General features: G+C 55.6%; 6 protein-coding genes across 6 annotated transcripts; 3 read left to right on the top strand and 3 right to left on the bottom strand.

Annotated features, from left to right (window-relative positions):
• Nucleotides 1–678: 678 nt before the first annotated feature.
• Nucleotides 679–1,802, top strand: GGS23DRAFT_270544 (uncharacterized protein). The gene has a single exon (XM_051512439.1). It carries the CDS (start codon nucleotides 879–881, stop codon nucleotides 1,683–1,685), a length of 807 nt encoding a protein of 268 aa, XP_051375135.1. The 5' UTR covers nucleotides 679–878; the 3' UTR covers nucleotides 1,686–1,802.
• Nucleotides 1,803–4,181: 2,379 nt separating this feature from the next.
• Nucleotides 4,182–6,208, bottom strand: GGS23DRAFT_270344 (Ran1-like protein kinase). The gene is made up of 2 exons (XM_051512435.1): nucleotides 5,201–6,208; nucleotides 4,182–5,103 (listed from the first exon to the last, which is right to left on the bottom strand). The coding sequence occupies exons 1-2, from the start codon at nucleotides 5,886–5,888 to the stop codon at nucleotides 4,280–4,282; spliced, it is 1,512 nt and encodes a 503-aa protein (XP_051375134.1). The 5' UTR covers nucleotides 5,889–6,208; the 3' UTR covers nucleotides 4,182–4,279.
• Nucleotides 6,209–7,026: 818 nt separating this feature from the next.
• On the top strand, nucleotides 7,027–8,579 carry GGS23DRAFT_550577 (uncharacterized protein). Its single transcript, XM_051515299.1, has one exon. The coding sequence runs from the start codon at nucleotides 7,651–7,653 to the stop codon at nucleotides 7,915–7,917; it is 267 nt and encodes an 88-aa protein (XP_051375133.1). The 5' UTR covers nucleotides 7,027–7,650; the 3' UTR covers nucleotides 7,918–8,579.
• Nucleotides 8,580–13,253: 4,674 nt separating this feature from the next.
• Nucleotides 13,254–14,299, bottom strand: GGS23DRAFT_270081 (uncharacterized protein). The gene has a single exon (XM_051512434.1). The coding sequence runs from the start codon at nucleotides 14,163–14,165 to the stop codon at nucleotides 13,566–13,568; it is 600 nt and encodes a 199-aa protein (XP_051375132.1). The 5' UTR covers nucleotides 14,166–14,299; the 3' UTR covers nucleotides 13,254–13,565.
• Nucleotides 14,300–18,237: 3,938 nt separating this feature from the next.
• On the top strand, nucleotides 18,238–19,200 carry GGS23DRAFT_269895 (uncharacterized protein). The gene is made up of 4 exons (XM_051512433.1): nucleotides 18,238–18,376; nucleotides 18,447–18,563; nucleotides 18,615–18,642; nucleotides 18,705–19,200. Exons 2-4 carry the CDS (start codon nucleotides 18,541–18,543, stop codon nucleotides 19,065–19,067), a joined length of 414 nt encoding a protein of 137 aa, XP_051375131.1. The 5' UTR covers nucleotides 18,238–18,376; nucleotides 18,447–18,540; the 3' UTR covers nucleotides 19,068–19,200.
• On the bottom strand, nucleotides 18,876–22,336 carry GGS23DRAFT_550549 (kinase-like protein). The gene is made up of 3 exons (XM_051515298.1): nucleotides 20,919–22,336; nucleotides 19,970–20,865; nucleotides 18,876–19,914 (listed from the first exon to the last, which is right to left on the bottom strand). Exons 1-3 carry the CDS (start codon nucleotides 21,886–21,888, stop codon nucleotides 19,333–19,335), a joined length of 2,448 nt encoding a protein of 815 aa, XP_051375130.1. The 5' UTR covers nucleotides 21,889–22,336; the 3' UTR covers nucleotides 18,876–19,332.
• Between the last annotated feature and the right edge of the window lie 1,838 nt (nucleotides 22,337–24,174).

Genomic DNA, 24,174 nt, shown 5'->3' with positions numbered 1-24,174 from the left:
GGCTTGGTGGGAACTGATTCGACTGCCCCGAAGATGGAGGGAGGGGGAAGGGAACGGGAGGTATGTAGGGGAAAGAAAAGAAAAAGAGTGATGACGCCTAGGATCTGCTTGCATCCATCCTACACATGATATGTACACAAACGGAAATATAACCAGTGCATATAAGTCCTATGTAGGTATGCAGTTGGTTGTCGAAGGCTAGTAGGATGACGACGGAGATGAGGGGAGAGAAAGGGGGGGAGCTTAAGCAAAAAAAGGCCTGTCCTGGTTATTTTCTTCTTCTTCCTTCCCACACACCAATGGGTCGGGAGCGCGCTAGGCAAGGGTTCAGACATGCGGAGAGAAGAAGAATGAATAAAGAGAAGAAGAAGAAGGGGGGCGCCGAGACGGTACGGTATCTGCACTGCAACTCTAGAGAAAAAAAATGTTCGATATTGTGCGTGCCTATAGGCAGGCACATCTCGTCTCGTTCTATCCATCTATGACTCTTCCCTCCTCCGTCCCTCTACTACCCAACCCGTCTACGTAGCAGCAGCAGATGATACTGCGGCCGGCACCGCCATCGAGGGTAAAATATGGGATTTTTTCCCCCCTCTATTGAGAGAGGGGGGGAGGCTGTGGGACGAAGGGAGTAATGGGTAAGGAGATCTATCGATGCGGAAAAAATAAGGGAATGAAATGATTAATTAATTAATCCATGCATACATACATATGTAACATATATACGCGTGTCTGTGATGTAGGGTGGGCGTAAGCAATAAAAAGCAATAATCGCAATGACCAACAACAATAATACGCATAACAAATGAAGGGAAAAAGGGGGGGGGGAGGAAAGGGGGGTGAAGACGAGGAGGGGCGCACGGCAGGACAGCGCCTCGATGGTACTATCACCACCACTACCCCTCCTCACCACCACCTCTATGCTTGATATCACGGCTACTACAGCCACTGCTACTACCAGCATCTGCTATTTACTCTCCAGAGTCCTACCGGCGCCCTCCCCTCTCGCACGCGTGTCCCGCGACCACCAGCCTCGGTGCGGCTGGCCAGACGGGGGCAAACGGAAGGGGAGGAGGGGGAAGGGGGAAAGGGGGGGGGGGGGGGAAGACGTGCCCGTTCGTCATCCTCCTCACCCCCCCATCCAACCGCGCCCGCACGCAGGAAGTCTGCCTTCATGCGGGCATGCAAAAGGGTGTAGCACGCAGGCAGGCAGCCGGACGGGACGGGATGTCATGTATATGCGTGTGAGCGAGTGTGCGTGTAGGTCTGGGACGTGCGCGGGCTGGCAAGGCAGGTTGTGCGCGTCGCAGCGAGCGAGGCGTAGGATGCGAAGGAGGAAAAGGGGGGGGGGGGGGGGAGAGAGAAAGGGGGAAGAGAAGAGGCCCGGCAGAGCGATGGGAAAAAAAGCCTGCCTTGCTGCCTTTCCTACCGCCTATGGAGATAGGCAAACTTACATGCCTATCTGTCTGTCTGTCTGTCTGCCCTCTCTGCCTCTGCTCCGCGCGCCGTTCGCGACGGGCCCTACCCGCCCATCCCCTCCTCTTCCTCCTTCTCCCCCCTTTCCAGAGCCTTCCAAATGCTCCCAGCGCCTCACCACCTCCCCCTCTCTCTCACCACTCCCCTCCCCCCCCCGCCTCCCTCTCCCTCTCCCATTCGAACACAACACGCACGCACGAAAAAAATAAAATAAAAGATCGACGCCTGGGCCGACCGGCTCTCTGTTTTCGCGCCCAAAGGACCGGGGGGGCGCAGGGAGAAGAGGGAGAAGGGGAAGAGGGAGGGAGAGAGGGGGGGGGGGGGGGGGGGGAGACACCCGTCCCATGGTTCCTTCTCCTTGATTCTATGCATGCCGACATCTACATGCTACTATATACGTACATACCTTCGAGCGAAGTGCGTAGACATGTATGTATGTACGTGTGTACGCGAAGAGCTTAGGCGGATAGATTAGATACATGAGGTAGGGGAGGGAGGGAGGCAGGCAGGTAGGTAGGTTATGTAGACGCCTTGCGCGAACGAATATGCCCACACACGTAACTCGTCGACTTCCTCTCTCTCTCCCTTCCTCCCCCCGGATCCGTCTGGCCCCAACCTGCCTATCACGCCGCGGACGCGGGACCCGCCTGCCGGCGTGCCGTTGGCCGTGGGACCCCGTTGGACCGTTGGGATGGGCGGTCGCTTTGGGGGGGGGGGGGGGGGGGGGGGTTGTCTGCGATGCGTCCAGACAGACGGTCTGATAGGAGATACCTATTGTGAGTGTTACGTATAGATTATACGTATAGATTCGCGGGTGCCGTCTGTGTATGCATGTAATGCTCGTAGAGAGGTATGAGAATATCTCCCTGCCTCGTCCTCTCCCCCCTTCTGACCCTCGGCGAGACCGCGGGCGCCCGGCCGCGAAGACGAGAACGCGAGCTGGAAGAAGGTTAGTTAGCGCAGCGGGGTGTGTGGCTGGGTGGTGCGGAGCTCGCGAGACGATGGAGGGAAAGGGGCCAAAGAGCTGGGTTGTGGTGGCATGCGCAGAGCCCGTACGTGCGCCGAGACGCACGTAGGAAAAGGTAAAGGAGGTTAGGGAGGTCCCGTAGCACGGCGGTAGGAGGGAGGAGGGTAGGCGTTGCGAACGAGTGAGAGAAGGGAGAGAGAGTCCAGAGAGAGGGAGTTGGGCGAGGGAGAGAGGAGGGTGTGTGGCCGGTGGGAGAGGAGGAGGGTCTGGAGACGGTGCACGACGAGGGGGACCCGCCGAGAGGGAGCTAGTGCAGATTTGGGGAGAGGGGGGCCAGTCCAATCTTCATCGACTGGGATGGCTGGAGGGGCTAATATGAGGACGAGAGAGGGCTATGTTACATTGACGGCAGAAAGTGTGATGATGGGAGTAGAGCAACATGCAGGCGGATGCATCCATGCCAGCCCTGCCCCGGCAAAGTAAGGCGAGTCGCGTCGGCCTGTCTGATCCAATCAGGGGACCGTGTATTGGAACCATCAGCCTTGGCTCAGGGTCTTCCCACAGCCCTCGTAGACGTCGGCGGAGCAAGTCTGTCGAGAGGATTAGGAGACGGACATGGCGATACAGAGAATGAATGGATGCATTGCTCTGGCTAGAGGCAGGGAGACAGGCAGAGCCAGCTAACCCCCCATAATGGAACACCGGTAGAGGCGGGTTGCAGTGCCACGGTGATCCGACGGAGAAGAGCGGGCCGTAGAACGACTTCTCCCGTCGCAGGCTGACCCTCCGGAGTGAACCACAGTACCTTTACTCGGAAGCCCATCACCAAACGGTACGCAAAGTGGCAATAGTGACAAAATAGCAATGTTGAGAACTCGTCCGCGAGGACTAGCGTCATATTCTTTGGTATTGATATGTGCGATCTCTCGCAACAACATTGTATTGGTGTGAAGAGCCTAATGCGGCATATCCTTCAACAGCTTTTAGAGAACCATCACCGTAACTATTGTCGGTGTGTCCCTAGGTAGAACGTATAATCTGCGACGACCACCACAGTCGAGCGCAACAAGTGCAAGGGCTATTGGTGCCCCGTCTTCTTCCCGTCTATTTCGAATCCCAACATCCCCATCCGTGAGTGGCCTCGACGAACCGATTCCCCGGCCGGCCCCGAAACAGAGATCTGCGTAAAACGTGTATATCCGTTAAAAAAACATTTGGTATCATCCAAGTGAAAGTATGAGGTATCCCCTCCCCCGCGAAATGCACGCCGTGCATAACGTATTAAAACGACATATGAGCGTAAATCACCTCCTGCTCGAACATCGCCAGCTGTATATCCTGCGCCGTGTAACAATGCTGCTTGTTGCTGTCCCGGTTAGCAATAACACCGGGCTTCTCGGTTCCTGCAACGTCTCTAAACCGATTCTCATCTCTCAGATTTCCGCCAACTCCACGCTGAACAAAAAAGATGTAACAAAGAAAAACGCCAGGCTTCCAAGCATAGGTTGGCAAGATGAGATCCTGGCTGAAAACTTTTTGTCGCGTAAGGTGGTAGTTTCTTGGGTCCTCCCGGCCAGGATTAAAAGAGAAAAAAAAGTACGGCCGTCCGGTAGTATCCAAGATAATGTATGGGCATTATAACATAGTAAAAATTGTAAAAGAGTAATGTTTTGTCGAATGAAGTATCCCCGGGAATGTGGTCCAGACCCGTGGACGGGTTTTCCCATCCTTAGAATAACGCTTTCGTGGGCCTAATCCCTCTGGAGTAATGGCTATGTTAAGGAGGTGGAGATGTGGCCCCTGAGATAGTGCCGCGTGCGCCCTTCGTTAGGGCAGCTAATAGCAACCTTGGAAGTGGGAGAAAAGAGGAACTTGGGGATGAAAGGGAAGGGGATGGTGTAGTATGGGCGCGGGTTGAGTGTACCGATTCACCATCTCCCAGAAGTACGGAAAGGCAAACTTGGTAGGTGCACAGGGGGCCTGGAGCGGAACCGGAACCGGACAGGGACGGCAGGGTTGGCAGGGCTCCACGGCGGCGCCAGAGTACTGAGGGATGAATTCCGGTGGGAACATAACTCTGTGCTCCTCCGAGTCAAACATCTGAGGCTCCTCGATGGGGGGCATCTCGTCCTCCGGGATGACGAAGTCGTCCTCGTCTAGGTCGTCGATAGTCGAGACACTGGATATCAGAGATCCATCGTCGGAGGAGCAGGTCGATTCCGTGTCCGAATCCAAAGTGGCGGGGGACTGAGGCGCGTCATAGGCCGATTCCTCGATGATGACGTCGTCGCACTGAACGTATTCGATGGGCCCGGGCGAGCAGGGCGGAGTAGGCAGGGCCTGGATAGGCGCCGGTACGGCCGGCATCGTGAATTGGGAGCAAGCGAGGATGCTGCTCCGAAGCTCCGGCAACGTAATTCTGTGATCCGGGTTGCGGGTGAAGATGCGCCCGAGTATGTTGTTGAGCTCATCCGACAGTGGCAAGATGGTCCGCAGGAAGTCCTGACTCCTGGTATAGGCGCGGTACGTGGAATCCTCGAACGAGGCTTGCTTCCAAGGATTACGACCGCAGGTCAGGTTCACCAGGATAACACCAAGGCTCCAAACATCATTCGGGGCGCAGTAATAAAACGGCCTTCGCGAAGACGGGTCCAGACACTCTGTGGAGACGGAAGAATCTTTGTCAGTACTCTCTTTTGAACCCAAGCAGGCGAAAAGGGAAAGGGAGGTTGGCAAGTCCAGGGCGATAATTCCTACCTGGTGACATGTAGAACGTGGAGCCACATCCGTAGTCCTCAGACCGGTCTGAGGACGTGGCGAGGCCAAAATCTGCCAGTTTGACCGTGTCTCCCTGGTTCAAAACAAGGATATTCTCCGGCTTCAGGTCGCGGTGGTAGATGCCCAGGCTATGGCAATGCTCAACAGCGTCCAGGATTTGGAGGAATACACTCTTGGCCAAGTCATCCTTACCCACATATTGTCCTCGCTCCGTGATGTTGAGGAAGAGGTCACCCTCTGGGCAGTACTCCAAGACAACGTAGATGCAGTCCGGGTCGTCCACGATCTTGTGCATGGAAACCACATTGGGATGCGCCGAGGCCAGGTAGTGCAGGCGAAGCTCCCGGTGCTGGAAGGCGATCTGTCGTCGATCCAAGGGCGTGCCGTCCGGGTTGAACTTGCTGAGCGTCTTGACGGCGTAGTGGACTCCGGTCTTGACGTCGACTGCCAGGTATACGACACCGTAGGCGCCGGTACCAATAATTACTACCAATTGCAGGCTGTCTCCAAGGAACTTTCCTAATCTCTCCTCCGGGGCCACTGGGGTGTATCGAGTCTGGCAAGGCGGGGCGGCTGCGACGGGCGGCTGTTGAAAAGCGCACTTCGTATTGTCGTACGACGGCGATGCCGGAGGCGTAGGATATCCGTACGCTGCCACATTATGCATGGTATGCGACAGGTTGTATGGTCCTCTCGGTTCAAGCCTTTTGGGGGGTTGGGGGGAGAAAAATGGGAAACTGGATCTTCTGGAGTAGAGAGACGCAAGGAAATCTAAAGAGAAAAGGCCTTCTCTACACGGACAACGTCCTCGACCAAAGTACGTCCTTGGCGGATATGAAGAAAATCCTCTGGAACAACTCCTAGGGCTCTGGCACTATTTAACTTCCTGGGTCGTCTGCGGGTGGCGTCGAATCAACGGGCCATAGGATTGGGGGAGAGAGAATGTACGGATAGACGACGGTTTGTGTATTGGTGGTGGTGGAAGGAAGGCGAGGGCTGGCGCTGACGGCTCGTAAAGGGTGTCAGATGGGTGCCGGTGGCGACGGCAATGTTGTCGATGTCGAATTCTCAGAGTGGTCGTGGACGGAGAGGCGAGGGGGCGGATAGCTCAGCAAGGAGTGAAGACGGTGAACGATGAGCAAGGTTTCGAGCTCGGGGTGCAGGCTGGAAGGTTGATGTATGTAGATATCAAGATGAGCTTTTTCTCAGACAGGGTCCCCGGTTGAGTGGCCCAGGAGACAGGAAGAGAGTCCCCCCCCACTCCCCGGTCGACAAGCCCACAGTTGCTCGATAGCCAGCTCGACATCCATGTCTGGCCTTCTGGGTCCACCTCTCTCCCTCACACACACACACACTCACACACGCACTCGCACTCACACTCTCACACGCACACACATGCGCATACCTGCGCTATTCTTGCCTCGACGTGCTAGCGTAGCTGTGAAGACGAGAAGTGGAGCGTGCAGAAGGGAGGTGTCAAGGAATGGGACCGGTGCTTCTAGGGCGCTCCACTCAGGGAGGCATAACGCAGCCTGAACCAAGGAGCGAGATCTTCGTGGCTCGCCGTAATATACGAGAGCAAGGATTGTCTGACACACGAAAATAAAATGGTCCAGTCAGCGGTCGAAGGTGGGCGCCGGCTCCATTGCTACCCTAGCAGCCATGTCCAATATTTGATTCCACGCCCTGGGACCCCCCCCGTCGAGAGGCCGAGCCGAGGGGAAGGGGGCTTGCATTGCGTGTGATCTTGTCGACGCCTGCGTCGATGGGAACTGGGCGAGACTGGTTCGGGCTGCTGACGGCTCCACCTCGTCCTTAGTGTGCCCACCACTCCCTGGTTGAGCAAATCGTCATAAATCAACGAGCCCGTGACTCGCATGACTTTTCTGCGACCTTGCCAATGGCGATGCCGCGCGGTTTGGGGACATCCTTGCTTTGGCTAAGCGGTTACCGTGCTGCCAAACCCTGAAGGGAGAAAGAAGAAGAAGGGAGAAGGAAGAGGAGAAGCAGCGGAGAACGACAACATACACGTTGCCTGCTACATACCCCCCTCCCTTCGACATTATGCCCCTTATTTTTAGATAGGCTCTATCACACACACCCTCATGCTATGCTATACCTTAACTTACCCAACTCAGCATTACTCTTGGCTAGGGTAAAGGCAGAGAGAGAGAGAGGGTGGGAGAGAGCCTTCTCGGACTTGCTGAGCGCAGAGTAACAGTATTATCTGTCCCTTTTGTGTTCTTTTCCTTATCCGTCTCCCTCTCCTTCTCGCGCGGCTAGTTCGGGGCAAGGCACTCCCGGGTTAGTCTTTTCGAAAATCCTCTCGACAATCACGCTTGACGCCAGCCACAACATTGATCCATGCTCGAGTTAAGCCTTTCTCCGGTGCTTGCGGATGGGCTTTTTCTTTTGTGAAATAGGACTGCATGAGATGCCACCCCGGTGGTAAGGCAGGCAAAAGGCGGCTTCTCCTTCTGAGACCAGCATTTGCGCTGGGGAACCTGCCCAGCGATCTTTGTGTAGCAGAGAGTCGCAAAGGGTGCTTCCGTGCCCCCGTTCTATTTGGCCAATGCCTGTCATCTCGCCAATGTGTTTTCTGTCTCTCGTCGCCCTCGGCGCTGGCTAGCCTCGCCTGGAAGGGAAACGAGCTGACGATCTGCCCACATGGACTGACGCGCGGTATGGTGTTTTGATAGCAATTTGTCTCGACGGGACAGCGTCAGATTCCTCACACCTTCGCCTGCTCCGTCACTGCCCGTCCGCCCTTGTCTCTCCCGCCTCGAGACACACCTTCGTGGTGTGAACCTGCCTACCTGTCGGTATGCCTAGATTCGCGCAGAGCTTCGGTTCATGCACATTTTACGGTAACTTAGCCTGTGTTGCGCCAATGGCGGAGCATTCTTGTGCTTTACAGGGAAATCTATGAGCACTATCTGGTCTTTGGCATGCTGAGCGAGTGGCGGTATCGATGAGTGGCCAGTTGATTTCTGCCATGGTTACCTACCTTCTCCGGATGTGTCTAGTTTGCTATGCGTCTCGATTTGTTGATGCCGCCACAAATATGTGCGCGTCGTTTGCTGGAAATTGGCTTGACGTCTAAGCCCTCTTCTCTACCAGCCGGGCGGCTAAGGTGATCGGGTGGCAAATTCGTCTCCCGTTGGGACCGTTCATAACCGCGCGGCCAATTCTTGTAGCGTGTTACTGGTGCTGCTGTGTGTGAGCTCACATCACGAGCATCCCCTCCTCGTCCCCCCTATTCCTATACGGAGGCGGGGAAAGGGGAGAGGTATGCACACACCTACCTACCTACCTAGGTAGGGTTGGTAGGTAGGTGGGATGCCTAGGCAGCTGGTAGGGGCGAACATTCGAGGACAACTCGCTCCGGCCATTGGCAGCGCAGTGCCTTTCAGGCGAGGGCAGACGGCCACCTGCCATTCCCGCCTCGGCGGTTTCACTGAATTGACGATTGACGACTGACCGACTGATTTACAGAGCTGCACCGCAGTCATGTACTAGTGACGGTAGGGTTACCGGATTGGTAGAGCGGCAGTAGCAGCACTGCAGCACGGTGCAGGCCACACAGACCAACGGCACAAGAGGGCCTCGTCGCATCCCGATGGGAAGCCCCCCTCGCAGCGGTCGGTGGGCATGATTGGCCGGTGGACAAGTTGGGTGGTCGATGAGCAGCGTGAAATGGGAATGAATCTGATGGAGCCCCCAGCTTTTCGAGGCTGCAGGCTCTGAAGTGAGGGATTATCTCCGAACGGTGTGGGTGGTATCGAAATCATTTCCTTCAGTGCAGCCGGCCATGTTGCATGCAAAAGCCTCGTAATACGGGAGAGGGAGGGAAGAGTCATTCGACCGGATTGGTTGGTGTCCTCCCTTGTCTTGCCGAGAAGTGAGGCTGTCTGTCCAGGGTCGCCAGGCCAATCCGCGGACGGCAAGGACGGTATGGGCGGCATGGATAGCATGGGTGCCGTGGAATTACCATGGATAGCATGGCCTGCCCGTACGCAGCCTGCCAGCGTCTCTGAAATGAGTAGGTATTGCAGCCTGCAAGAAACGGCTGATCCGCTGGAGTCGACGCGGCCTGTGTTTTGGCTAGGCACGCACCAACGCTAGCAGGAATACCGGTGACTAGGCACAAAAATAGATAGGTGGCGATGGGGGATTCTCTGATCCGAGTCTCGATATGGCGAGCCACGAAACAGGGAATTTCGTAGACACCTTGCGCGTGCCGCCTATCGGGACGGGACAGGGGACGGGCAGAGAGAGGGCGAGAGGGTGAGAGGGTGAGGGAGAGGGTGGGAAAACGGGCTTGGACGGCACGGGAGGAGGACCTAGGTAGTCCGGGCGCAAATCAAACACCAGGCAGGGCAAATCGTAGATCGGAAGATCGGGGGAAGATTTCTTAGACCGCCTCACCTCGTTGGCGCGGACCCATCCACTAAGCAGGTACCTACGGAGAGCCCCACGGGCCACCTTATAGGTACCTAAGGTGGGCGGGTACCTAACCCACCTGGGTGGGCGGGTCGAGAAGTACCTACGCATATTAGGTCGGCAGCAGGCAGGTTAGGTACACACATGCATCCAGGCAGTGGGTGCGTATGTACCTATACCCAATAGTGGGCTGTCGTCCCGGGGCCTGAATCATCACTATGAGTACCTCCTACGTAGTGGGTGTACGTAGCAGACGTTGTGCCTTAGGTAACCGGCCGGCCCTAGAGGGCCTGGAAGTGGGCCTAGAAGTGCCCCCTAGTGAAGAAATTTGCACGCTGTGCCTGCGTAAGCCGCCACACACACGCCACAGACCTCGCGCCCAGCCACCCCGCTCGATCCAACCACCTGCCTATCCGCCAACCGGGCTATCCACGAACCCCTCCCCCAATCGAGTCCACGAGGGCTGGAGAACGTCTCTCTCTCTGCACTGCCACCGTTGGAAGCTACCTCCACCCGCGACGGAACGAGTCAGAAAGGCTCGTGAGACACGGTTCTTTTTCTCTCCTTCTAGATCTCATGACGAAGAAAATGGCACCACAAGAGTAAGGGAAGAGAAGAGAAGCAAAAGAAAAACCATGTCACCCATGTTTGGGTCGTCGTTGGTGGTTATGCATCCCATCGAGGCTTGATTCATGCAGTCGATCAGCAGACGGGGGGATGCTTCTCTCCCTGTCTCTCGCTCTCGCTGTTGTTTCTCGATTCGACGAGCTCCAAACGGTCCTGGCGCACTGCCTATCACCACCACTACCACCATCACCACCACATAGATAGCACAGAGTCAGCCTGCGGTAGTGGGAACGCGGGGACAGCAGCAGCGACAGCAGCAGCGACAACAACGACAACAAGGCATCGGCCGATGAAGGAGGTGGGATGAAGGATGACGAGGGAACGAATAAGACATCCAACGACAACTCTCTTTCCCTCTCATAGGCGTTGAAACTCACCGCCACCGGCCACGGGTTTCAATCATAGTAAAAGAAAGCTGATCCCCTCAGGGCAGCCAGCCAATGCGAGCCGTGCCATGTCACATCCCCCAATTAGCCTATTTTCCCGTTCTCACCGCAACGAGAGCCGTACCTGTAGTTGCGCATGAACTGTGGGAGAACGACCGCCTGCCCAGAACGGCACCCCGTTCATGCGTTCGTTTCGTTTGCTGTCTCGCAGGCCGTTCGAAGGAGGAGAAAAAAAGAGGGTGGCCGTCTGAGAGAGATGGATGATGCGATACCAATCCTCCGGTAACGAACAGCAAACGCATCACGAACCTGTTCGAGATGACTTGTTGACTTTACTTACTCATACATCGCTCCTCTACGCAACTCACACGCCCTACACCGTAAACTGCCTACGTCGTGATAGCGTGTGGTATGTATGTGTCATCCATCCCCAGTCGCGCCGTCGGATAGCTAAAACACACGTATTTTCTTTTCTCTCTCGTCCCAGGCGGGCCTTACTGTCTAAGATAGACGCCGCCGTCTCGGACTTACCTCACCACTCCATACCAGATACACATGCCTACCTACATGCCTATTGCACATACACGCGTATGGTACATACCACGTACATATGTACGCATGTACATGTGTCAAACATGGGCGCCGGAACATGCGTTGTGCCCTTTGAAACCCATAGTCCCAGGTTCTCATTAGTGCGATCCCGAGACGTGGAACCGGGATGGGGGGGACCCTTTTTCCCAGGGACCCCTTCGCGGGCAACGAACCCTCGGCCTGGTCAAGCAACCGTACACGTTTCTAAGCCCGCTTGGACCACCAGCCCATTTCTGGTCCTTGTGGGCGAGAAGAGTTACTCATAGAGTGTCACTTACGCGCGGACCAGATAACAGCATTACACACTACATGGCGATACCAAGCTTCCCGGGATCCCTTGGCGGGCCTCAGACGCAACTTGTCCGTGGCAAGTTCGGCGGTGATAATTTTGGGGGTCATGGCCTACGTAGGGTTGTGATGCCGATGGCAATAATGACGGATGCGCCCAGACACGACAACAGGCCCTGCTATGCTGGATTGGACGGCCCGGTCGTACCATGTAGCGCAATTTCCACCGCCAACCTCTCTCCTCTCCAGACGAGGCGTAAATCCAGGGTTCTTGAGAGGGGGGAAGACTTTCCGCCCGTATGACGAAACTGTCTTCGGGACCACGCACGGCGACGCCACGGTACGGACATGGCGGTCCAGCCCAAGCGAGGGATCGGTTGTGTTCGTTTTCTTCGCGCCCTCTATTTGCCGCGCTGTGCCTCGTGCCATGACCCGGCTGCACACCGGGGAGGAGCTCCCTTAGCTTCTAGGGCCTCCTGAGAAGATCGCCCGTGACGGAGGATCTTGTGTGGAAGATCTCAATTAAGTGGGCTGGGGAAGCTATGGGAGCAACGGGTGACGAGGAGCATGGGCCAGGGACGGATCCCGTCTTCAGCGCCTGTGTTGTGCGTATTCCCATCTGCTGCGCCGCCGGAGTGCTACAGCGTATCGGCGCTACCCGGATTGGGCGTAAGATGAGAGCGTCCCTTCGAAGCAAGGGCTGGCCTACGCTATATCCTCGCCCGCGTTGCACCGTCAGCGCTTGTTTTGATTACTGCTTATTTGGTGTCCCGAGATGTGCTACACCTAAGGCAACTTGCGTCTTGGCTCGGTCATTGGATCGTGGGGTCCTCCAATGGGAAACGCCCTGCGAGTGCAGACCCTGAACGTTTGGCGCCGGGGTCGTCGCCTTCGTCGCCGTGTCTAGCCCCTCCCGTTCCCGGGAGAATTTCTCGATAAGTCAGTCCGCCATGTGCTGTCCGTGTGCGTGGTAGGGGATGAGTCTTTTCGTCTTCTGCCTCCCTCCCCCTGCCTTACCACATCACTATACGCGAGGCGTCAACGCGGCACAGGCAGCGGCTTAACACTCCCTCTCGGCTCATCGAAATTTCGTCGACGCCATCGCCCTCCCTAACCTTCCCCGTTCGGCTTAGCACGGCCTGTTTTTGGGATCTGGCCGGATCGTCGTGACGCCCATCGGACTGTCCTATGATTCGCGACTCGTTCCAGCAGGATCGAAGGAAGGGAGATTGGTGTTACATCAATGACAGTTTCCTCTCCCGCCCAGTAGCAATACGATAATACGATATGTGAGCACAGCCATGTTTGAGCGCGAGCGCCTCGAAAAACTCCAGACCGCTCTGGGCGAGGGAGGGCGGCAAGGCGCCAGCAACGGCTGTTCCTCATCGTCGATGCCGAGGCGGCCGCAATGCGCGAGTGTCAAGTCAGGCTAGCGCTCCCCCCTTTCCAGCAGAGGTTGCCTAGGTTGCCTAGAGAGCCGAGTGCGAAATCGAGAGATCGAAGGACAATGCCATCGCATATGCTGGTCAGCCGCACCGGGAACGGTGACCGAGTTATGTGTAGGTACTACATACCTACCTACCTACCTAGCATGTATAGATGTATGTGCAGGCACATTTTAGTGATTCTATCAATTCGCTACCGGGGTTTTCTGTAACGCACCGTGAGACCGAATGTGCGACATGGCATTAATATCATCCGATATAGCCTGCACCCGATCCGCCGGGGGGAGCGCGAGCTTAGGTACATTACCTCATCTACATACTGCATGTTTCGACCTCCCCGGCCGTGGCCATGCCACCCTATCCTAGAGGGGCAAGCCGCGACCTTACACATCGTCAGCTGCTCTGCCGCCCCCGAGGTGTTACGAAGCTCCGCGCATAGATTGTAGTCGGGGAGGAGGGAGGGGAGGTCGCGAAAACGACGCCGCGATCCCCGGAGACCGCAAGGCTCGTCGCAAACTGTTGTCCTCGCTGTGCTTAAAACCACGGTCAGCACCACCGGCTCGGCTAAGGCGGACGTGTGTGTGGTGGGGAGGGGACGATGAAGAGGGACCGTGTGTGAGATGGAGGCAAGGTGTTGCGAGTTGGGGACCGGAACACCAGCGACGGCCCCTCGAGGCTGGACAAATGATGTGAAAGGGAAGGTCGGTAACCCTCAGGAGGCGGGGAAAGGGGGGGGGGGGGAGACAATCGGAAACGCGAAGCGCGCCAAGAGATCTCGTCGCTGTCGTCATGGGCGAGACAGGACGAGACGAGATCTGCTCCGCCTGGCCGCGACCGCTGCGTAGTAGAAGTCGATCTACGGGTTAGAGATCCGATCGGTTCTCGACGGCAGAAAATATGTGTTGTAGTCGCCGATAGTAGCATCTCCCGATTCCTCCACCCCCATTGCACAGCCCAATGGCATATATGTGACACGGCTCGGTTTCCCAGTCTCGCCTCGCGAGGGGGCCAGATCTCAGCCTCTCCATTCGCCGATCTATCGTCACCGGCGGCTTGGGAGGGGAGAGGGTGATCGGGCGAGCGTGACTCTCCCCGTTCCCGTTCCGGCCATTGAGGTACATCACACCTGGGCCTCAGCATTCCGTCCCTCCCCGCCGTCGTCATCGACCTCCCTGAGTTTGATCTAGAAGGGAGGGAGGAGGAGGAGGGAGGAGGAGGGGAAGGAGGGGGGTCGCGGCCCGGTGGAGAGTGTCTCTCCTTGCATCGACACGAGCTGCCTGATCTGTGTACGATGTCTACGTGGCGTCGAAGAACAAAAAAAAACGGACAGGAGTAACTCGATATACTCTGCCGTGCCACGACGGTCTCCCCTCTTACTTCCCACACATACACACCTACACGTACTCTCACACACGGCTACGTGCGGCGCTGCATGTCCAGAACCACTGTGCGCGCCTGGCCGGCGGGCAGGTCTCTCTGGCCCGCCGGCCTGCCAGATCTGACATGTCGTCTGCGCCGGGCGGCGGCAGGCGCCTCATCGGACTGTCCCATCTCCACCTCTCAGCTTCTCTCGTCGCCTCTGCTCTGCGCGCGCGCGCGGACTCGCGTACGTACATACACACGCCTGCAGCGAGGCCGCGATGCGGAAAGGGGCGGCGTCGATCAGCGCCGGGCCGCCGCCGGCGGCCGTCGCGCCCATCCCGAGCCCCCCCCCCCTTTTTTTTTCCCTTCTGCTCCCCACCAAACCCCCCCCCTCCTCCTGGGCCGCTGGCCGAAACCGCCAAACGGCCACGACGCAGAAGCAGCGACGCGGGGCTTTTTGCGCCAGCCAGCCAGCCACTACTCCGTCCCGACTAGCAAGCCGGCGGTCTGAGCGCAGACTAGGCTCAGACTCCAAACAACCCCCCCTCGCTCCCCCCTCTCCTCTCAACGACGCCGTCGTCGCAGGGGCGTCGCGGGCGCGGGCGCGGACGTGGGCCGCATCGGCCCATTGGGCTCCCGGCGAGATGCAGACCCCGCCGCCACGCGCGCGTTGCGTGTATCTCCGGGGCGCGCTGGCCCGTCTGCGAGGAAACGTGGCACGGGGGACGGGAGGGCGGCGGCGGCAGCGGCGGCAGCGGTGAAGTCTGCAGTCCTCCGCTGACGTCTAGAGAGGGGAGAAGGGGAGGGGGGGAGGCAGGCTGGGGGGCTCGAGGAGAAGGGGCCTACGGCGTGGGCGTTTTCGTCTGCGCTAGCTATGCCCGACGGAGCTAATCTACGCACATGCGCGCGTCGGCGCGGCCCCCCGGCTCGCCTGCCTCTCTGTTTTTTCTGCCGTCTTGCCGCCTCTCTCCCCCCCTCTCTCCCCTGCCTGCTTACGCCTCGCGAACCTGGCACGCGGCCAATGAGACAGGCCCAGCCGCCTGGTGCGAGCGAGACCGGCCGCCGGGCCGGCCGCCTCTCGCCCGCCAAGCCTCGTAGCAGGGCGCTTCGGCTCTGCTGCTTCGCGCTGGCGGATCCGGGGGGATGCGACGGTTGGGTGTACGCGTAGGGTATTTTTAGGCCGGATCTGGGCTGGTCTCTGATCCTCCCCCCCGGGTCGCGGTAGCATCCAGCCATCGAGCGAGCCGGCCGGCCAGTCAGCGGGTAAGCTCCAGCTTCCAAGCGGTAAGTGCTCTGCTACCTACCTACCTACCTACCTACCTCCGAGCGGCTGGGCGGCCCTCTGAGGGAGGAGGAGGCAGGAGGGGGGAATCGGATCTACACGCCACGCAGCAACAGGTCCGTTTGTTGCGCGACCAACGCACTCGCGAAGAAGGGATTCCGAAGGGACGCGGGCCACTGCCGAGCTACGCAGCAAGGATGTGCGATGGCGTTGGTGGCAGGCGAGGTGGCACATACAAACAACACGTACACACGCACCGCACACACGCGCCACCCACCTATACAGCTCCCAATGCTCCGGAGACACACCATTTCCGCCCGTGTGCCTATGTGATGAGTGCTAAGTGTATGTGCGTCTGTCTGTGTCCCTACGTCCCCGGTGCCACGGCAGCGAGCTGATGCGCACATTCGCACTCGCGGGTTCTCACGTCACATCTCATCACCCCAGAACATCCCTTTTCCCTTTCGCCTGCATATCCCGGTCCTGCTGTGCGCCGTGGATGTCTAGATTTCCCAGCCACGCCCACCATGTTTTGGGGTCCCGCGCGGGTTATGTATGCAGGTTGCCGGCGCGGACTCTCTGCTAGCCGTGATCTGCCCCTATGGTTGAACAGCACGAAATGAGTCGTCACCCGAGTTGTCAAAATTTTCTCTTTTCAGCCTCTCGTTGTCGTACCGGTGGTGCTTGTCCAGGACTGATATCGCCGGTATATGGTATGGGGCGTTGTGAGTCCCATCGTCGTCTAACCTGCCTACGGCGCACACCGCCAAACGCCCCGTGCTACGAGGCCGCTCGGCTCTTCGATGTGGGATGCCACGGCTGACGAGGCGTTAAAAGCAGGGTATGAATCCCTAAGAAGTGTTAATTAGCCCCAGGGAGGGTGTTATGATTTGTGTTTGGCCGGTATGCCCGTGAAAATGCCGTACCTATATCACCACTTATCACGGGTCCGTAAGATGGCCCCCATTTCCTGTATCGGCTGCCGTGCTATGTAGTAACGCGTACGTAGGAATGTTCCCTTTGCCTACCTACTGTATAGGAACTGTAGGATATTACCAATCCATCACATTCTGTTGGTTGGAATTACAACTCAGGGAGGGTGCCGGCTAGAAGGGATAAAAATAGGCAGGCAACTAACTGTTGAAGGGCCTAGGTATATGTCTGGGTAGCCTTGGCGAAGGGCATCGACGAGAGCCTCGATAGGTGTTGAATGAATCGTAGGTAGTATTTTTAGGATCGGCATATGTAGCCTTGCGGATCTTGAGTCCCGCCGCCGTAGTTGATATCACACACATTCAAGACATCCGAGTGGCTTAGGGCATCGTCGCCCGTTGCCTTGCTCTGGATCGAGGGGAGCGAGAGGCCGACTCCACCTTCAACGCATTAGTTTACACTTTCGTGAGGCAGATAAGACTGACGGACTTGGAAATAGACAACTGGGCCGGTCGTTTGCTGCTGCGAGGGACTTTGGGAATAGCCGCCCCCAGCGACCATTCGTGACCGCCCACACCCACGTTCGTATTCCTCCGCATATCATGTACCTAGGCATACACGATCCATGATGATCAGGCTACCGATGCTGATGTCTCGGCCGATAGCCCTACCCACCGGAGAGCGTGATGTACCCCCCCCCCCCCCCCCCTAATCTCCCTGGCACACTGGGCGATTGCCTAGGCCGAGTACGCGATTGGATACCACTGCTTCGTAAGCTGAGAACGAGAGGATAAACAATTCGTCGCCGCCGGAATTCTAGGCTTTGGCTATTCTCTCAGCTGTCTCAGCGTGACTTGCCTGTCCAAAATAGTTGGTCGTGGTACTACCTCCCAGCGGCGAGAGGTGAAGAGAAAGGGGGGAAGCTCGGATAGTCGGTCCTATGATGCACACCGAGCGGCAATCTTACGCAAACACAAGTTCGCCAATGGAGCAGATATGACGGCATTGTTGACGGGTTACACCCGTAACCTCGCCGCCGTACTCAAATATCTCGCCGTGGATAGATCGAGAGCGAGCGAGCGAGTACCACAAGCCAAGGCCGGGGGCCGCTCGTACGGCCCCGTTGGCGATGGAAGGGTAGGATGATGGCCTGCCTGCCGACTCTCAGGCATCTCTGGTGACGTTTCTGCTCATATCCAAGAGATGCAGCCACAGAAAGATCGATATTCGGCTGCTGCCTGAAAGGCTGCTAGGCCACACTATCGCCAGCGGCAATATCCGGAAGCTTGACGATCCGTGTTCCAACCTACATGATACGTATGATCTGAGTGCCTCTAGCTACGGCGTAGCAGTTGCCGTTCGAAGCGTATGCAGCACACTTGATCCTACAGGTGCACCTACACCAACATCAGCATCGGCATCGTAACCCCCGCGGGGATATACCGACGGGAAAGGGGGCTCAAGACCTGGCGCTATCTGCGTAGTTGGCTAGGTGGGACGGCGTTTACGACGGCAACCCAGATATCAATGGCATATCTGTCAACTACTGCAGATACCCTGCGTCCAACACGCCAAGGCTGCCATGTTTATCAGAAGATCGGGATCCCTTCGAAAGTCCTACAACGGCTGCAACGGCTTGGTGCAACACACTCCATGGGGCGGTTAGATTCATCTCGCAATCACATTACGTCTTTTCGCACTGCCGGTTCCGGTCACATACGACATTGGGTCTCTGTCCAAGCCTGTTGAGCCTTAATAATAATCATCCTCCCGTGCTACACTAACCGAAACCAAATCTGTAAAGCCCCCGTTTCCTTAGAGCGCTCTTTGCTAATTTGCTCTACATACTAATAAGGGGAAGGGGGAAGTCCGGTTTTCCTTGTTATCTTGATAGTGGTCTGAGTCTATCAACTTCTCTAATACCTCCTAAACCTGATCTCTCGTGTAAAAGGGGTTCTACGAATGGGAAAGAGTCGGCTGACAGCGTGAGATCGTAACCTTTATACTTGATCTAAACTGCTGATGATAAACCGCAGGGTCGGGACTGCGGTGTCCGTGTTGGGTGTTGTTCACCATACCCTAAAACTATTCCAAGATTATCCTCGGGATTCTCATAATGCCCACAGATGGAACGTGCATGCGAGGCGGCTGGCGGGACACGGTGCCCGGGATACTGCGTGTCCCTATGCGTGCCTCTTGGGGTGTCTCCGAGTAGCTCTTATCTCGGCGGGGCGGCGAGCTTGGTCGTAAAGAAAGCGTGCTTTAAGGCCTCAGATGGCGTGATCCTCTTGTCCGGGTTCAGTGTTAAGCATCGCTCTAGTAGGTCCACGAAATGGTTTAAATCCCTCGATTCTACATCGTTCATTCCTCCCGAAGCGGCCATGAGGCGAGTCCGGAGGTCACGGGTCGGCTTGACAACGGCCAGGGTCCGCACTGTTGTCTGTACATCTGTTAGCATACATGGCCTAGATGATGACTTCCTATTCTAGGACACGAATGACGAATGACCGGGGGCGCAAACAAGTTCGGAATGCGGGGTTATGAAGAAAAGGTAGCCAAGCAGATGGATGAGGGTGTTTGGTGGAGCGTTGGGGGTTGGAAGTGCCAGCTCGAGGCCGTAAGATCCGGGATAGACCTAGGCTACGAGCGCATCATAGACGCCTCGGCCTACGTCGAGCGATGGTACGGTATGATTGACCGGTCCCGGGCACGCAGGGTGGCAAACCGAAGCAGGATATCACCCAGAAGCGGGCGTTAGGAGATGATTTCCGCATCGCTGGCATCATGCTGCCTGTAGTAATGTCGACGTGATCCACTCGCAACCGCAGCCTCGAATATAAATAGCCGTGCAGGGCATGGCCCGTTATCTACCAACCATGTGGGTGTGTGTATGTGTATGTATGCATGTATGTGTGTGTGCTCTGGGGCCCGAGGAAAGCGAATAAGTAAAAAACACTGCCAACTTACCTTGCCGAGGGCTTTATCCCTCTCGAGGCTGACAAAGTTGCCAAAGTCATCAAAATGCATCTGAGATAATTGCCCACGCTTGTACAGCTTGGTGCTAAACTTGCCACGGATTTCTATGATTGCTTTGAGCATCTGATTGTTGCTGTCGCCCGTGAATAAGATCTTGCCGGTGTACAGCTCATATAACGTGCATCCTATGGACCACATATCGATGGCGTAGTCATAGGGCATCCCGAGTATGATCTCTGGCGCTCGATAGAACCGACTGACTAGGTAAGGGGTAATCTCGTTATTCGCCGTGGCGGCATCTGATCTGTCGATAGCTGTACCTAGATCGCAGATCTTGAGGATATTACGGGTTTCGTTGACCTAGACGAGGTTAGCGACCTCCCTACTCATACAGCACGATACGATGATTGCTTACCAAGATGTTGTCTGGTTTCAGGTCGGCGTGGATGATGCTACACCTGCGGAGATGTGCCAAAGCGACGAATATCTGATGTGCATAAGCGCGTGTTGCGCTCAGGTTAATGCCAATATTGTTGCCAAACTTCCTTAATACCTCCCGTAAGTTCAAGCTGAGGTTCTCGAATGCTAAACAGAGATGACTCTTATGCTCGAAATGGCGCTCGAATTTAACAATGTGCTTACGATTCTCGGGGTCAGCCTCGTTTAGCTTCTGCAGAATCGCGATCTCGGTAAAGCCTCCCTTCCTGAGTGCATCATTATTTCGCATCATCTTGATGGCGACCAGCTTCTTACTCGTGATGTCGACAGCTCGGGCAACGCCTGAAAACATGCCTTTTCCTAGAGTCGTCTGGACCTGATACCGACCATCTATGATCTCGCCGATTCGAATCTTATAATATCCGTCTTTGTCATCGCCCTCGAGGATACCGCCGGCATTAGGTTCGACCAACGCGGCAGGGACTTTCCGGTCGTCCACGGTGGTATCTAGATCGGCAGTTTTAGGGGCTGCGAATTTCTCCTCGTCAAATTCCTCAGCGAACATATCGAAGTCGTCGTCGTCGTCCTTCTTCGATCTCTCTTGTCGCTGTGGCTCTTCGGCCGGAGCGACATCCTGAGTCGAGGGAAGGGTTTCTCCATGGGCGCCGGCATGCCCGTGCCGAAGCTCGTCCCGGAGCTCATCTTCTCTCATATCAACCGTAGGGTCGTAGTCCGCGGCGGAAGGACCGTCGTCGTCTGTGCCTCTAGATTCGCCGTGAGTATTGATGAGATCTTGATCGTTAGAGATTTCTAGTACAGCGGGCGACATTCCTTCCTGAAGGCCACGAGCCGGCGAGTGGGGCGACGAGACGACTGTACTAGCGTTAGAAATCGATGTTTCGAACTTAAGAGGAGAGGTTTCTTACCGGATCGGGGGGTATTCCCTTCGGCAGCGAGAGGCGTACTCGCCCGTGTTTGGCCCGGCGAAGCTGCATTCGTCTTTTCCGAGGCCTGGAGGGCTTGGACTAACATTGGCGTGGCACCGCGCGACTTCGCAAGGAGCTCTTCGCGACGCCGGCGTCTGCGTTCTATCTCGGCGTCGACGTCCACAGGTGTCTCTTCCTCGTAGTATTTTTCTTGCTGGGCGGGTTGGGCCGGCGGCCCTGTAGGAGTAGTTTCCTCGGAACTACCTGGTGCGCGTTTAGTGTCATCTTTGCCGGTACCTGTACTTCCCGCAGACTTCTGCTCAGAATACTTTGCATGGTCACGGGAATGCCGCGGGGTGCCTTGCTGACTCGATCGGGTGTGTTCGACACCCGTCTGTTCGGACGCTCGCTGGTTTCTGTAATCATCGCGTCGTGAATAGCCGCCTCGGTTCCTATCGCTTTGCGGAGGTCGATACGGAGAACGCGTGCGATTTCTATTGCGCTTCTTAGGTCGACGATCTCGATCACGGTCTCGACTCGAGTCCCTAGTCTTATTACGGACAACGTAGTCTCGATCTCTGTCATCGTAGAGGAGGCCAGCAGTCGATGAACGGTAAGGAGGGCGGTCTTCGTCATCGTATGATATACGCGAGCGGCGGTGACTATCGGACGAGTCCTCGTAGTGGACGCGAAACCGTCGCGGGTCCGCATCTAGGCGGCCCCCGCGAAGGGAATCGCGGTCATCGCGGGGACGCTTGCGCCCGCGGGGCGAGCGGCTTCGTCGGGATGAGCTGGGTGGGTATCTCGAGCCGTTCACATACTCGGGTGATCTTGATCTCGAATATCTAGCTCGAGTTCTGTCCATACGGTCAACACCGGTTCCTTCAAACTGAGGCAGTGAAGTTGCCTTCGAGTCTCCAACGCCGTTTTCCACAATCTCGCCCTCGTCAGAACTAGCAGGAGTTGCCATTTTGCTCACTATACCAGGACAAGAACCTAGGAAGTGTAGAGCACTTCCAGGTCTAGGTGACGGGGGAGAATACAATGTTAGCTACCAGCACAGCAGCGAACGGAAGTGCGGAGAATTGAGTCGAACCGGTAAACGTCTTTTGCTTTGGCTTGTCTTCCTTCCCTCTTAACCCTGCCGCATCGCAGGTTCAGCCAGCTCCAGTATTTGTTGGTCGAGGTGATGCGGTGGCGAGCTCTGCTGGAAGAGTGTATGATCCAAGCCGGGTAGGGAGGGATGGACGGGTGGCTGGGTGCTGTGAGTGGGGAGTAGGAGTGGGAAATGCCGCCTGGAGAAGAGAACACGAAGATGACGTCGCGTCGGGTTCGAGATGTTTCCGGTTTGGAATCGATTTTCAAAGCGTTGAAACGTTTCTGCTCACGATATGATAAAACGATTCACGTTAGAAGCCCTGCCTGATGTGCCATCCGACGTGGATCCATCCGAGGACCTTCAAATCTGGTGGATTTACATATCGCCGAATCCGGCGCTCCATGCTAGACCCAATCAGGATTAGGCACGTGCCTGCCGAAGAACCTAAAATAGAACAGGCACCTAATGTAGTACGTACCTATCTCTACGTGTAGAGGCATCTTCCCTGAATGTGCGCGTCGTGGGTACGTACCTAGGTAAAGTACCTGCATATGTGTTTAAATACCTTAGGTACTTAACTTAACTTAAACTGAAAAAAGCTTAACTTAACTTAAGCTCAAAAAAATTAACTTAAACTTAACTTAACTTAAAAAACTTAAACTTTACTTAAAAACTTAAACTTTTTTTTTCAACACTATATATTATATATACCTCTATTGGTTAGATTTAGGTAGGTACTGAACAGGAGCAGCGTGGGCACGCTAACGGAGGCACGAAACGGCTACCCAACTGCCAACAACTGGCCCAGTGCTGATCAACCCAAGATTACAGCTGTAAACAGCCGTAATCGGTTAATCGGCTAGCTGAAAACGGCAGCTGGGAAAGGGGAAGAAGGAAGGAGAGAGAAGGGAGAGACTAGAAACGGGCAACGAAGATGGCTAGAAAAGGCATGGCAAGAAACGAGTGAATGGCTGTAGGTCGTAGTATCTACAGGTCTAAGTCTAACTGATGAAAATATGAGTGCGCGACTCATATAAATACGTATCCAAAAGGCTACGTGGCCTAGATCCACCGCACCACTACAGTACTGAATAGGAGCAGCGTAGGTACGCTATAATGGAGGCACGAGAAAAGGACTGCCCAACCGCTAACAACTGGCCTAGTGTCGATTAACTTAGATTATAGCTATAAATAGCTATAATCAGTTAATCGGCTAGCTGAAACGGTAGCTTGGAAAGGGGAGACTAGAAAAGGGTAAGGAGGATGGCTATAAAGGCATGGCAAGAAACGAATAAATAGCTATTGTAGTGGTGCGGTGGATCTAGGCCACGTAGCCTTTTCGATATATATTTATATAGGTTGCGTACTTATATTTTCATTAGCTAGACTTAGACCTATAGACATCACGACCTATAGCTATTCACTCGTTTCTTGCTATGCCTTTCTAGCTATCCTTCATTACCCGTTTCCAGCCCCCTTTCCCAGCTGCCGTTTTCAGCTAGCCGATTAACCGATTATAGCTATTTATAGCTATAATCTTAGTTAATCGGCACTAGGCCAGTTGTTGGCAGTTGGGTAGCCATTTCGTGCCTCCGTTAGCGTGCCTACGCTGCTCCTGTTCAGTGGCGACCACCTAGTAGCTCGTCCTTACCTCAGCCTTAGGAGTGACCTTTTACAACCGTTTTTATAGTTATTAGGTTCAGGATTCGTCGATCAGGAGATTCCCTGATTTTTAGTTAATTAGGAGCTATTTTCGTAGCTCCAGAGCCGTTTTTTCGTAGCTTTTAGCTTTTAAGCCTTTTCAGGTAGCTGGATCAATAGGAAGGGCAGATAACCATGGCGACCATTAATAACCACGCCCTCCTATTAGCTTTTAATTAGCTTACCTAAAAGCTCGTTCGCCGATTAATGGATCTATCTTATTCTCGTTTCTTAATTATCTCTTTTGAAGGAGCTATGCTCGTTTTTACCCGGTTTCGCCTCCGTTTTTAACAGTACCTAGATGGTAGTTTTTCGCCCTTAGTTAATCTGACTAAGTTACCGCTACTACCCCCTTTTTATAATACGCGCTTAAAGGCATCCGTTCTTTTACCGATCGATTTATTTTAATTGCAAGAGGCTTACTGATAGCTCCGATCGCCCTTGTTTTATTCCTGC

Source organism: Durotheca rogersii (genome assembly GCF_024521655.1).
Source record: "Durotheca rogersii strain YMJ 92031201 chromosome Unknown GGS23scaffold_3, whole genome shotgun sequence".
Classification (NCBI taxonomy): Eukaryota; Fungi; Ascomycota; class Sordariomycetes; order Xylariales; family Xylariaceae; genus Durotheca; species Durotheca rogersii.
The sequence above is the reverse complement of the archived record's forward strand: the minus strand, read 5'-3'. Positions and strand labels throughout refer to the sequence as shown.